This window comes from Cadophora gregata (assembly GCF_030347475.1).
Source record: "Cadophora gregata isolate MNR1 chromosome Unknown scaffold_13, whole genome shotgun sequence".
Taxonomy (NCBI): domain Eukaryota; kingdom Fungi; phylum Ascomycota; class Leotiomycetes; order Helotiales; family Ploettnerulaceae; genus Cadophora; species Cadophora gregata.
The window spans coordinates 975,384-989,279 of record NW_026695936.1 but is presented as its reverse complement, the minus strand read 5'-3'; the positions used below and the strand labels follow the sequence as shown (position 1 = coordinate 989,279).

General features: G+C 48.5%; 5 protein-coding genes across 5 annotated transcripts; 2 read left to right on the top strand and 3 right to left on the bottom strand.

The window, feature by feature from the left end:
- Positions 1–114: 114 nt before the first annotated feature.
- Positions 115–1,359, bottom strand: FOL3 (folylpolyglutamate synthase; the record flags this gene model as incomplete). The annotated part of the gene is made up of 1 exon (XM_058497116.1): positions 115–1,359. One exon carries the CDS (start codon positions 1,357–1,359, stop codon positions 115–117), a length of 1,245 nt encoding a protein of 414 aa, XP_058353059.1.
- An 811-nt stretch (positions 1,360–2,170) lies between these two features.
- ONS95_003788 (uncharacterized protein) lies at positions 2,171–3,586 on the top strand (the record flags this gene model as incomplete). Its single annotated transcript, XM_058497115.1, has 3 exons — positions 2,171–2,181; positions 2,234–2,855; positions 2,975–3,586. 3 exons carry the CDS (start codon positions 2,171–2,173, stop codon positions 3,584–3,586), a joined length of 1,245 nt encoding a protein of 414 aa, XP_058353058.1.
- A 1,098-nt stretch (positions 3,587–4,684) lies between these two features.
- Positions 4,685–9,517, top strand: ONS95_003787 (uncharacterized protein; the record flags this gene model as incomplete). The annotated part of the gene is made up of 13 exons (XM_058497114.1): positions 4,685–4,843; positions 4,896–5,030; positions 5,082–5,111; positions 5,167–5,231; positions 5,283–5,721; positions 5,768–6,149; positions 6,220–6,716; positions 6,768–7,265; positions 7,311–7,454; positions 7,502–7,780; positions 7,835–8,039; positions 8,091–8,547; positions 8,611–9,517. The coding sequence occupies 13 exons, from the start codon at positions 4,685–4,687 to the stop codon at positions 9,515–9,517; spliced, it is 4,197 nt and encodes a 1,398-aa protein (XP_058353057.1).
- A 638-nt stretch (positions 9,518–10,155) lies between these two features.
- Positions 10,156–11,708, bottom strand: ONS95_003786 (uncharacterized protein; the record flags this gene model as incomplete). Its single annotated transcript, XM_058497113.1, has 1 exon — positions 10,156–11,708. The coding sequence occupies exon 1, from the start codon at positions 11,686–11,688 to the stop codon at positions 10,156–10,158; it is 1,533 nt and encodes a 510-aa protein (XP_058353056.1). The 5' UTR covers positions 11,689–11,708.
- Positions 11,709–12,811: 1,103 nt separating this feature from the next.
- On the bottom strand, positions 12,812–13,399 carry ONS95_003785 (uncharacterized protein; the record flags this gene model as incomplete). Its single annotated transcript, XM_058497112.1, has 2 exons — positions 12,812–13,276; positions 13,331–13,399. The coding sequence occupies 2 exons, from the start codon at positions 13,397–13,399 to the stop codon at positions 12,812–12,814; spliced, it is 534 nt and encodes a 177-aa protein (XP_058353055.1).
- Between the last annotated feature and the right edge of the window lie 497 nt (positions 13,400–13,896).

The window sequence follows — 13,896 nt, the reverse complement described above, 5'->3', positions numbered from 1 at the left end:
ATGCCTCTGGAGTCGTATCGATGGGAAGTAGCCAACCGCGTGGCCAACCTGTCGATTGCACCTGCCAGACCGAGCGAAAGACATGAGAAAGTTGGAACCTCTCGGAATATGTATTTAATTTGACGGCCGAGTCTTCACTTCCTTCGCGTTTCGCAGAAGCCGGAGCAGATCAGAAACCAGGTAAAGACTACCAGCTACAACGACAGGGCCTGGTCCAGCGACTGTAGCAGCCCAACGCAATGCTGCTGACAAATCGTCACTAGCATCATACATTTGACCAGATTTCACCCCGAGCTCAAAAGCAGCTTCAATAATCTCATGAGCAGGCAGTGCTTGAACCCACGGCATTCCGTCAACAGGACCAAATTGGACTGCCGCAACGCAGTCTTGCTGTTTCAACAGAGGCTTCAAAATTCCCTCCAATTCCTTTCCCTGCGAAGCTGCGAGAACCCATGTCACCTTCTGTTTATCTCCTCGAAGTTTGCCGTCTACATATGAAGCAAGGACTTCGGCTGATTGGACATTGTGCGCACCATCCAGTAAAGTGGTTCCACTTCGTCCTGTGAGACTTCTAATGTCGATCGTTTGTAGACGACCAGGCCAGTTTATATTCTGTATGGCTGGCAGAAGTCGATGCAAAGGAGACTCTAGCTTGGTGTATGCCAGATGAAAGGCGGTGTATGCACAAGCAAGGTTTTGCCATTGATGAGGTTCATAGTCATCTTGGGACAAGTCGTCTAGAAACGAAGATTCAGTCGAGCTGAGAACTACATCTGTTCCGATCTCTTTTGCGTAATCCTGCACGACTTTTTGTACAGAGGGTGGATTTGTGCTGTCCATGACACAAGGAACTCCTGGCCTCATGATGCCGGCTTTCTCTCGAGCAATTTCTTCAATCGTGTTTCCGAGAAACGATTGATGATCTAAACCGATCTTCGATATGACAGTCACAGCCTTCTTCTCCATCGCATTGGTTGCGTCGAGTCGGCCGCCTAGTCCTACTTCTATCACACCCATCTCGATCTTTTCCTTCGCAAAGACCTCGAAGGCTGTAGCTGTGAGAAGCTCAAACTCTGATGCCCCAATGCTTTCTATTTGATTTCTCTTCAGTACCAAATTTTCTGCCTCTTTGAATACTGATTCCTGAACCGCTTTCTCGTTGATGGTCACGCAATCCCAGCGGTCGATCAGATGAGGCGATGTGAATCGACCACAGCGCACGCCACTTGCATGAAGCATAGCGGATAAGTAAGCACATATGGATCCTTTGCCATTTGTTCCAGCGACGTGGATAGCTTTCCATGGCTGAGGAGTATGTCTAAGCAGACTGCTTATCCGTGCTAAGCCCAGTTCTATCATCTTGATACTGGAAATGTGAAGGCTAGCGAGTGGTGACTCTTAGAGTAACGAAGGAGTCTTCAGCCAGGATCTAGAGTACTCGAGATTTCCGAGTTCGTAATTGTGTCTGCGAGTGGAGATCTGTGCAAATGAGGCTTCCCGTCTCTGATCCTGGGCTACCTCAATTTAGACTGCTGTGTTCTCTTGGTTTCTCTTTTCTCATTCCCCGAAAAAGCGTCAACGCAATGAAGATATGCTTCCTCTAGTGACAAAGATGCTTAAGTCGGACATAGTCTTGGCAGTATACAGATTCGACTTGGCCATCCAGGAGAGAGAGCTTCAGCTTTACCCAGGAGTGTGATCCAAGAGGTTCCAGAGTTGTGCAGGGTCATGAGATAATGATCATGCTGTTCCAGTCGTTAATCGAGTGGTGATATTGACTGAAGAGAGCGGTTTGTTTGGCGAGTCAGGTCTCGGTGGATGTTGTAGTTGAGCTGATCTAAGGTAGCTCGGGTAGCGAATCTTCTCAGCCTCTCAATTATTTTCATTGCCCCTGCTGCCCCCCACGCCCAAAGATTGCCCCACACAGATGACTTGCAGCAGGTGGAAGCGATCTCCAGCCACGCTAACAAACTCGCCCTGCCATTCCCCCCCTTCGCTTCACGAGCGGCGCTTTCGCCTCGCCTTCATCAACATCCAGAACACCACTACCATCACCGCCATATTCAAAACCATCGAAAACTCCATCGAAGTCCACAAAACCGCTGTCGCAAACACTCATTTATAACTACGCCCCATTTTTCCCGTCCTCGTACACCCTCAATCTGTGGAAATGGGACTGCCGTACGTCAAGCCTCCAGCCTCCATGTCGCATACGCTGCTAATCGAATCACAGTTTATTCATCACGCCGGTCGAGCCTGAGGTCTCTTCCAAGGCAGCCGAAAAGATCGCATCAGGCCCAAGGTCATCGATTCGAAGACAGCGAACACTGCGAGGACCACATGCGCGTCTGACATCTGAAGCGCGTAGGCGCAGAATATTGGGCATGATGCCCGAGGCTGAACCTGAAGAATTTGAGGTCTCCGAAGGCCAACAAGCAAATATCTCAGATCTGCCATCCTCAGTCCCCGTCGCGTCGCGAGTTTGGCGCGATGCACTCAGCTTCGAAAGACAACATCCACCGAATTCGGACATCGATGGTCCATTAATGCCACCAGTTCCCGAGTCGAGAGACTATTCCTTTGCCGAAGAACGCCAGAGAGAAATACACAGGCTGCGACAAGTCAGACAAGACCTGCGAAGAATGGCACGCAGGCATCCTGCCCCAACACCGCCATATACCGATAGCGATTTGGCATTTCTAGCCCGAACGGATTCTCCACGATTGTCTTCTTCTATGACCCCAGTCCTATCACCATCCCGCCACACTTCAACCGGAGACTCGTTCTCCCCACCACGCCGTTCCTTCGAGGACGCAGAGTTCAGTTTTACCTCCGTCAGGGGACCTTTTACGGATGTAAGTTTCATTATGAGATGTTTGCTTGTGATTGGAGGATCTTGTTGAAATCCCTACCCAAATATGCTCTTTGCATTTCCATTAGTTTTGTTCCTAAAAGATACTGATTTATCGATTAGTCAATGGGAAGATCATCTGCATCACTCTCGGAGAGAGTACGATCTTTGAACCAAACCGCAAGCAATATTGAGAGATCGCGGCGACTGATTCGTCAGGCGCGCCTGGACGGGCTTGGGGATCGAGACAGAAGCATGAGCCCCGAAGGAGGCGCTGCGTGGGATACTCTCCTTACAAGCATTACACCCGACCCACAGCCACCAAGTGTAGGGTCCTCATTTGCCTCTACATCCGCCGCTGCAGCCGCGACATCATCCTCGGCATCTGGACCGTCTTCCGGTTCAGCCTCAGCCTCTGCCAGCACTTCAATGACAAGTCCCGACCGTGTTGGGGACCATGAATGTGATATATCGGACTCGGAATCAAATACCGAGGACGAAGAGGAAGACATTTACGAACTACAAGAGTTCAATGGAAGCAGAAGAGGTGATCGCTTCTGGAGGACCTATGCTGATGTCGTCACTACGAGAGCAGACAGAGCAGGAAGACAAGATACTGATCTTGGAGGAATGCATAGAATCATCTCCCGGCTGGCCCGAAGAGACGAAATCCCGGACAATTGGTGGACCTCAGCAGGACTGAGCAGAAACCTTCGTCGGGAACCAACGAACTGAAAAGCAGACACCAAAATGGGGAATATCACTAGAAAATTTTCGTTGCGATTTGTTGCATCTCACTGTGTGTGATACCACTTGTTGTACTATAGCTTGTTTGGATTACAGTACTTTCAAAAGCTCCTAGAGCCATTTACTGGGGGACTTGAGATATTCGGACATTCACGGCGTTCATGGTTGGTTACGGTTTGGACTCACAGCAAGAGTCTCAGGCTGGAGTTTATGGGTTCAAGGGTTTTTAGTAATGGGTGGCCAAGGGTTCCGTCCTTTTGATGAAGCTTTCAAATGATTGTATTGTCATTGATGAGAAAATGTAACATGCTCTATTATGGATATATGATCCTAATCCTGCTCAGAATGATTTGCTGTGATCCGATCTCAAACCTGCATGCCAGGGGCGAAATAGAGCTGACAGGGGACCCGCATTATATGTATGGCTGACGTACAGGAAAACTGCTTCAGATGGCTAGCCTTTTGCGAGAACAATAACTTTGTTGATTGGTTACGAACAAGGCAGAGCGCATGGCCCGATGCAGGCGGCAGAAGCAGAAAAGGAGACACGTCTTTGAAGCGGCATCAAGAAGCCCAATGAAGTTGCTCATAGAAAATCGCGATCCAGAATCCTAGACTTTCAGCCTTACGCGAATCCTGGCTCGGCTTGTTTGTCGTTTTGGAACTTGCCAATTTCTCGCTGCGCTCCACAACGGAACTTGTGAACACTGCACTGCACTGCACTGCACTGCACTGCACGAGACTTCCCTTGCCAGAACATTGACACGGGAGCGCTGCGGCAGAGAATGTGGCATTCGCGCCGCCAATATAGCTCGTACCGTCTGCTCATTCCCAGTTCCCATTCTCAACTGGTTGTGAACTTGGCCGTCCATCCTCGCCAGCTTCCGCAGACCAGACCAGGATCCGCCATATACACAAGACAACCTAGGCCATAATCCTCCTTTAACCCCGCGATACCGCGATTCGAAACGAGGACCTGGTCCACAACGCGAGCATCGATGGTTGGGATGAGAGCTTCTATCTGCCAGAGCATTCGACCTCCTCGCTCCCTCCTTTGAAACCCATTCCTGGCCCTCGACATCGGCCATGGTCTCCCATCCTCCCTCTTCGTCGGACCGGCAAGCGAATGGTAGACCAGGGGCTGGCAATGGGCATGGCAAGAGTGAGAGGACACCAGGCACACCGAGAAAAGATGGCGGGGCGGGGAAAGACAAGGCGGTTCAGGACCCAGGGCTGAAAGACTATGTAGGTCAAGAGTGTGGACGTGGGACAGAACAGCTGCTTACACTGTGGACAGCGCTTGGGAGAATGCTTAGGCAAGGGAGCTTTTGGATCCGTCTACAAGGCATTCAATTGGGGAACTGGAGAAGCTGTGGCAGTCAAGCAGATCAAGCTCGGGGACCTGCCAAAGAGCGAATTGCGGATGATCGAGGTAGGAAAGCTCAATTACGTTGGAGCACACGAGTCTGACTTGTGTTTCTAGGCCGAAATCGACCTCCTAAAGAACCTACATGTAAGTGATGGCAGTTCGGGAAAACTAAACAGGGTGGCACACTGACCTGCATTAGCATGACAATATCGTCAAGTATTTAGGTTTCGTTAAGTCGTCTGACTGCCTGAACATTATATTAGAGTAAGCCTTGGCACAACGTCTGTTTTTGATCTGTCGCTGATGTGTTTCTAGGTACTGCGAAAATGGATCGTTGCATTCGATATGCAAAAGTTACGGCAAGTTTCCCGAGAATCTCGTTGGGGTCTACATGGGACAGATACTCCTAGGACTTCAATACCTTCACGACCAGGGTGTTATACATCGAGATATTAAAGGAGCCAATATACTCACAACGAAAGATGGAAAGGTCAAGCTTGCAGATTTCGGAGTTTCTACAAGTACTCTTGCTGGAGCAGACAAGGAAGCACAAGTTGTCGGAACTCCCTATTGGATGGCCCCGGAGATTATCCAATTGTCTGGCGCAACACCTGCTTCTGATATTTGGAGCTTGGGCTGCACAGTCATTGAGCTATTGGAAGGCAAGCCTCCATATCACAAGTTGGCACCTATGCCAGCCCTTTTCGCTATTGTCAACGATGATCACCCGCCATTGCCCGAAGGAGTCTCACCGGTATGTCAATCCAATATGATCCTTCTCAAGTACTGATATCGTGCAGGCCGCTCGAGATTTCCTTATGCAATGTTTTCAGAAAGATCCCAATTTGAGAGTGTCAGCAAGGAAACTCCTCAAGCATGCCTGGATCGTAGGTTCTCGAAGAACTGACGCACCCGTTGCGAAACCGCCCGCCAACTTTAGCGAAGCCGTCGAAGAGGTCAAGCAATGGAATGAAGCCTTGAAATCCCCAACAGGTGCGGGCTCATTTCGTGCATCAACGAGGTCAACCGTTGCAAGCCCTTTACCCACAAGAAGAGACCCTCCTTTACGCAATATCCATAACGATCAACAAGTTGCTGGGTTAATTACTCCTGCAAAAGGCCCACTTTCATTAGCTAAGCCAAAAACTCAAGCGGAGGCATTTCGGTCACCAGAAACCACCGGTATGTGACCTCCAAAAACTCTGTATAATTTATGAGTGCTATGAAATGTGGACATTAACAATATACCTAGCTGATGACAACTGGGATGATGACTTCGCTACTTCAATATCGCCAAGTGCGCTGCATCTACCTCAATTCAAGCCGCACGATAATTTTGGCGGCATGTTTTCTTCTGACCGCCTCAAGGCCTTTGCGTCATTTGACATGACCAATGATGAAAATGATAACTGGGACAATAATTTTGAGGGTGATCTTGTTACAATCAAGGGCCCTCGAAAGGTGGTAGAGCCGGACAGCCACGAGCTTGAAACAATTCGGCCATACCGACTGAAGCCAACTGTGGTCACCCAGGATGTCAAACCTGCAGTGGAATTGAAGCCTCCGTCGAGAAAAACATCTAGGAGCGATCCACCTCGACCTAGATCCCCAGTGAAAGCTCAAGCAGAACATAAGTTTGCTCTCCCGGCCAGACCGGCAGCGATATACAGGGAACAGTCCGTTGAAGACTACTCAGACCTGTTTGTTGATAATGATAGCGTTTTTGATCGGAGACTTAGTATCATCAAGGTAAGGACAGCGTTTCACTGAACATGAATTTTTTGCTTACAAAATCGCAAGGACGATGCTCTATCTCCAAAGCTTTTCCACCCGTCAGATCTGACAAGCCTTCCCCGTTCTGCCCAATCGCTAGTAACGAACATCAATGGAAGCATACGAAGAAAAGCAGCTCCTCGAGCTGAAGACCAAGCGATGAGGCGGACAAGGTCTTCTGTCGAAATTCAGCGATATGCAGAAGACGAAGACGATGAAGATTTCTCGGACATATTTGGCAAGGAAGGTGCCATTGTGGAGAAAGACGACAGTGATAAAGGCTCTGAAGACGGTGTTGGAGCCCTGATGCTGCATTCGAAGCTATCCAATAATTCCTGGCTTGGTGACGAGGACGACGAAGACGACCCATTTGCATCTCTAGAGCAAGGGTTCGACGAGATGGATTTGCAAGCGAACATCGCTAGAGATAAGCATGCACGACTTTGCACGCTAGTGGAAGGCTTAGTGAGCTCCTTGAAGGTCACTGAAGAGCATGATACTATTGCAGACGTATCTGAGCAATTGGTACGTTCTTAGTGCTTTATGGGAAGAGAAAGACTAACGATCTAGCTCGATGTTTTGTACGAATCAGACGATGCAAAGGCTATGATCATCAGTGCCCATGGAATGCTTCCTATTCTGGAGATTCTTGAACCTTGTACTGTAAAGAGCCGCCAAAGTATGATATTGCGACTGCTCAAGGTGGTCAATACAGTAAGGACGACTTCAATTACTCTGGAGTATATGCTAACCCGTAGTAGATCATCCTCAACGACGTTGAGATACAAGAAAATCTCTGCTTCGTCGGTGGCATTCCTATCATCACAAAATTCGCAGCAAGACAATACTCGAACGAGATCAGATTAGAAGCTGCTGCATTTGTACGGCAAATGTACCAAACATCGACTCTGACACTCCAAATGTTCGTCAGTGCCGGTGGTCTAAATGTCCTTGTTGAATTCTTGGATGAGGACTACGATGAAGCACGGGACCTAGTGCTAATTGGTGTGAACGGTATTTGGAACGTCTTCGAATTACAGGTATGTTGTCAAACTAAAGCTCTCGCCACACCTGACAGCGACTGACGAGAATAGGGCCCAACTCCCAAAAACGACTTTTGTCGTATTTTCTCGAGAAGCAAGATTCTATCACCCTTAGCCCTTGTCCTTGATCGCGTTCTCGATGAGGATGATGAGCTTTCCGAACTTGTCGAGGGTCGTATCGTGAACATTTTCTATCTCTTCTCACAGGCGGAGAATTACGTCAAGGAAGTCGTGGCAGATCGTGTCGTCCTGAAGCGTACGCAATTACTCCCCTACACCACTCTCAACACTTGCTAATAGACTTCAGGCGTGTTGAAAGACCTCCGAAGGATGACCCCTGTTCATCAGATTACTATGCTCAAGTTCATCAAGAACTTGTCCATGTTGTCCACCACACTTGATAGTTTACATTCAGCAAATGCTATTGAGCTATTGATTGATCTTCTAGGCTCGAGCATGAAGAAGGACACAGCACATTTCCGCGAGATCTCAAATCAGGTCTTGAACACAATGTACAACCTATGCCGACTGAGCAAGGTGCGGCAGGAGGATGCGGCTATCAACAACATTATCCCGTTACTGCTCAAGATCATGAAGACCAAGAGACCGCCAAAAGAATTCGCACTGCCAATCTTGTGCGATATGGCGCATTCAGGCAAGGTGGGGAGAAAATATCTGTGGCAGAACAAAGGGCTACAATTTTACGTCTCCCTTCTGGAGGATCAATACTGGCAGGTCACGGCTTTAGATGCGATATTCATCTGGTAAGTCACCTAAGTCTTTTCTGAGTACGACTTATGGTTTGCGATATGCTAACTCAGGCATAGGCTGCAAGAAGAGACCGCCAAAGTAGAAAAGTGTCTGCTCGAAGGAAACTTCACAGAAGCCATCGTCCAGTGCTTCAATGCACCAAGAGCGAGTGCATTCGACTACAACCTCCTTGAGCCTTTGCAAAAGCTCCTGCGACTTAGCTCACCGGTAGCTGCTTCGCTTGCACGAACCGATATGTTCTCTGGCATCCTTCAGAAGCTCAACCACAAGAAGGCAGTTGTACGATTAAATTTACTGCGTATCGTTCGCAGCATATGTGATCCGAGCGATGAACAAGCCGAAAATGTTCAAAGTCATGGTCTATTTGAAGCCATCCAACGATTGGCTGAAAATGACAATGCTGTCTTGGTGAGAAACATGGCAAGCGAACTGGTGAAGGCAAACTTGGACAAGGACTCCGAGAGTGGAAGTGGAGGACGACCACGGCCTGGCCAAATGAAGAGGACGTTCACACCCCCATCGCTTTACCACAGCCAATCAACACCAATCACACCAACACATGCAAGCCGTGCATCGCAGTCGTCTTTCATCGAAGGCAATGTTACTCCACGCCGCATAGCTGCACCCTCCGGCAGTAACGAGTCGATACTTTACCGGCCCGCAAGCAGAGATGGGCCAAAGATGACTCGTCGAACTAGCGCCGAGATCGCAAGCGTCGCTTCAATGACTAAGAGCAGATTACCTCGAACATCTATGCTTCGAGGATCAAGATCCTCGCTCGCAACTGTGTCTGTTGGAGGCGACTCTGGATCAGCACTGACAACTGGTAGAAGAGAGAACGCCGCACGCCTTACAAGGGACCAGTCACGTTCTGGAGCGTCGCCAGCACCGGTAGGGACAGCACCACCACTGCAATCAAAACGTAGAACACGACAACCAAGCGGAGATATCAAATGGTCATGACCGTACCAAATACAATGAATGAATTTCATGAAACGAGTCCAGACGAGAATATGGAGATACGACGTGATAGAAGGAAGGGGGTGGAGGGACTGGCATGCGAGGTGGTACACAAATGCATTGGGCGGCGTACAAAGCGGTCTTTCTGCCTGCTGGGGTTCTTTGGTCGCGTTCTGTGGGATGCATAGTTTGCCGGATGGAGAAGTCATTATTTTGATTTGTGGCGGTAGTTCTGGAGCATGGAGCAGGAAGCAATACAGTGCTGAGATTCTACGTCCATGTCGTTGAGATCTGATCTTGGAATTCTGAGTCTTTGTGATAATGTGAGCTGATTTGGCAGTTGCCATTCTTATTATTGTGCACTTTCAGTGTAGCTCCGGTGATCACGGAGCTACTATCCCCACAGGGCATTTTTGCAACCCGCAGATCGGGCATGGTGCCCTTCATGCACTGTTTACTGAAAACTCGCTTAATTAAAGGGGCACATATAGTGTCACGTGGAAAACCTCGGTCGGAATTTTTTGGGAGCTCATGACTGATAGCAAATCGCGGCCAGGGTCTACATGACCCAGCGATACAGTAACAGATGTCTAGACTAGGTAATGCGACAATTATCCCCGCAATAGTCCGCAGACGGTCCTCTATCGTTTCCACCATTTCTTTTTTTTCTTGCTACTCGATCCTGGCTTGGTCCAACTGCAGTATTGCCAATTAGGGTCCTTCCATTTCGGCTGCCCGTCACCGTCCGTAACAATTACCTCTCCCCCAATACCAGTTGGCCTCGTGAAAAGGCTTGGCCAGACAGGGCCAGCCCATTTATCATTCCAATCCTCATCAATGCCTGGAGTGTAAAACCGGCCCTTGTCCTCAACCAACAATTCATGCGTTACCATGTGCCCGCCAGCCCAGCAGCGGTATCCCTCAAGCTTACAACCATCAGGTGCAAGCTCATCTGTCCTGTAAGACCACCAGCCAAATCCTTGTGGACAGACTTCTGTTTTCATGAGATGATTCTTCGCCCATTTCTTCTGGACAGCCTGTTCTGCTGGGCTGAGAGTCTTGAAGCGCAACTGCTTCTCTGCCATGGCTTTGTCATAATCGCTGATTATGGTACTGTAGTTGGCTCGATAATTGGGGTTGTTGACACCTTCTGGTGGTATAACGAGAAGTTTAGGATTAATGCAGCCTTGTGTGAAATCAGGAGGAGGCATTGGCCACCCCGGGTCTACCTGCGTGCCTCGTGTCGGATATGCATGCTGATCTGGTGTCCATCCTTTGGGCATTGTACGACCACCATAATATTCTTGGCCTCCACTTCGTATATTTCGAGAATTTGGCACGACCTGGCCACCAGGAGCGCTTGTATCGTCCCTGAAAGCAGCACTTGGAAGCATACTTCCCCTATAGCCAGAGCTGCCACCAATACCCCGAGTCATGCCAGAATATGGAAGTCTATCACGACGTGGCTGCTGGTCGTTACGACTACTGCCGTCGCTCCTCATAGCTAGCATTGGATGAGGTGGGCCTCCGGGGTATGCGGCAGTATTACCTCTACCAACGACGCCAGGATATAATGGCCCGAACCACGTAACTTTGTGAGACCATAGCTTATTTTTGGAAATTTGGACAGCTTTTGAACCAAAAGTACTACCAGGAGATAAGTTCAGCAAGAACACGCCGTCTTGTCCCTCTGCGAGCAGCTTATGCGTGATCAGATGTGCTCCACCTTGACATCTGTATCCTTCAAATCCCTTCTGGGTCCATGGAGTCCAACGATATCCCTCGGGACAAGAGGAGAGGTGTGTTTGAAGTTTCTCATGTGCCCACCTGTCTTGTTCTTTTTGCTCAGCTAGTGGTAAAGTCGTGTACCTTCTCTGCTTCTCGGCCATTCTGATATCTTCTGGCTTAGTGTATCCTGTTTTGAGTTTTGTATCGTCTCGAAAGTCCGCGGAGGGGAGAATCGATCCGTTTTTTTGGTTGCTTGAGTCGTTGTGTAAGGTGGGTAGGACGTTATGTCCAGCATGAGCGTTACTTCTGTCAGGTAGTATCATTCTTGAGTCGTCGCTGGCAAGCAGCCCATTTTGCTCTCGAGCTAGAGATTGTCCTTGGTGCCTTCCGGGGTTTTTTGGTTGACCAGAGCCTGAATTATGATGATGGCTTCGACGTGAAGACATGAGTTCTATCGTGTTAGTGCTTGCTTTGTAAGCTCAGGTAGGATGGTGAAGAGTTGGTTTGGATTCTACCTGCCTGGAGGGTCTGAGAAGATTTATAGATTCTTCCCGAATAAGAAGTCAAAAAAGAATCACATGAAATTGTCTTCACAATCACATAATTGTAGTCACGAGTAAGGGTGCGTCTGTTTGAGTTTTCAACTGAGTCAACGGTCTTCTATATGGCTACACATACGTCCGATTCCAAATATATCAGGCCTAATTATCTTACTGTATTTAAAAGCTCCGGCTGGAAATTTTGGTCTAATCTCCTCTCAGAGCCCAATATGGCGGGCTATCTTGGAATTGCTCGGGTACAGGATGCTGTGCCGCAGCGTCTCTGATATCTGCCTGCGATTAATCAGGACCAAACCAAGTCCTGAATACCGGAGGTGTGCAGATTTGACTGGACGGCGGGGCTCTAGCATCTGTGGCTCAGCTTGTTGAGCCCTGGGATGGTTTGAGGGATATGGGAATCTTGGAGGTATTTGAAGTCCCGGTGGCCAGCTTAGGAAAGGATCTATTTGTCCTGAAACCGAAGGCGTTGACTATTATCAGAAGGTACAGATGAGATTTTCAAATCTTTCTCGGCGGTTGATTTGGGGATAACGGCGCTGGCTCGCGTGGATTCTAAATCTACACAATCACTATAGTGAGGTGACCAGCTATCAGTCTCTTCCACAATCAGTAGAATGTCGGTTTGATAAGCTGAGCTGTCAAATCATAGGAATGCATCTGTCATTCAAAGCTGACTTTCGAGCTTAACCAATTCACAGCTTTATGATAGGTCAAACTTGGGGAATAAGAGCTCTACTTTTCAAATAGAACTTTAAAACCCCTGACCAAGAAACTCAAGGTTTCATCTGAAATGATTTTGCCATGGAGTGGAGTTGATTTGTAGATCGGTCTGCAGGAACACTCCAGCATTGACTGCAGAGAACCAAGCAGTAAACCTTAAGATCCTCAGGTCGAACTCTCAAAAGTCAAGATCTGTAATGCTGGATAACCTCAAAATAAGTATACTGTCATCTGCATAGCTCAATTCAGACCCGAAGTCCAGGTGAGTGACTACCAGATCCACATCTGTTCAGTTTTCGGTTGAAGAATTATTTTCTTCCGCGTCTTCAGCTTCATGAGCGGGCTCATTTTTCTTCACACTCTTAATGACCTGCCTCATTGCTGCCAGAGTTCCCTCGAGCTCTCGAATCCTCTGGTAGTTCTCTGATGCTTCGAGTCGTGCCTCAAGCTCTTTGACTTTGGCGTCCTTATTTCTCAACTCCTCCCGCAAGCGCTCAATCTGCTCGCTCTTCTTTCCCAACATCTCAGCCTCTAATTTGGACTTCAGCTTTAGAAGCTCTCTTCTGTTGTCATCCTCGAGATCCAGTCTCGCCTCTCGTCGCGCCGTTTTCTTGTATGCATTTGTCAAGCTTTTATGGAACTTCCTGGCTTCTTCTCCAAGGAACTCGGCTTTGATCTCCTCTCGCAGCTTTTGATGCTCTTGCTGGGCGATAAGGAGACCGTAGGATGAGGGTTCGTATCTTTCATGGTCCTTCTGTGACTTTGTTAATTCATGTGTCTTGTACAGTAGGCAGTGAGGTCGACATACAGCGGTCGGTGTTCTGTCTTTGCAGGTTGAGCGTTCACCAAAATCGATGCCTTCGACTTGACGATTCATGTTGAGAGCCGGTGAGAACTTTGGCAGTCTTACTATCAAGCCGTGTTTAGAAATTTTGGACAGGAGGTATTCGGACTAGGTACACTGGAAGTGTTAGATAACCTTGTCACGCGGAGATAGATGTTGTTGTTTCAAGAAATTTCATAGACATGAATTCGCCGAGGAGGCTTAAGAAAGCTTCCGTCCCCATTCACTAGCGCGACAGAGGATGGAGACTGTTCACTTAGCAATACAAAGCCAAGGGATTGAATTACAATGTAAACGAGTGCGTCCTATTCACCTTCGGCATTTGGTAACAAGCAGGTGATCCAATTCAAACGACGAACATTCTTACCAGCCTCCCGAGAGTGGCTTGGAGGACGCCATGTCAAATGCAATTGAATTAGAGACTGCACCGAAGACACTATGTTTTCAAGAGGGCTCATTGGCCGTGACATGATTTGATGCGCAGAGATTCGGCGTGTCAGACCATCGACCAGCCATGAATTCAGCTCTAT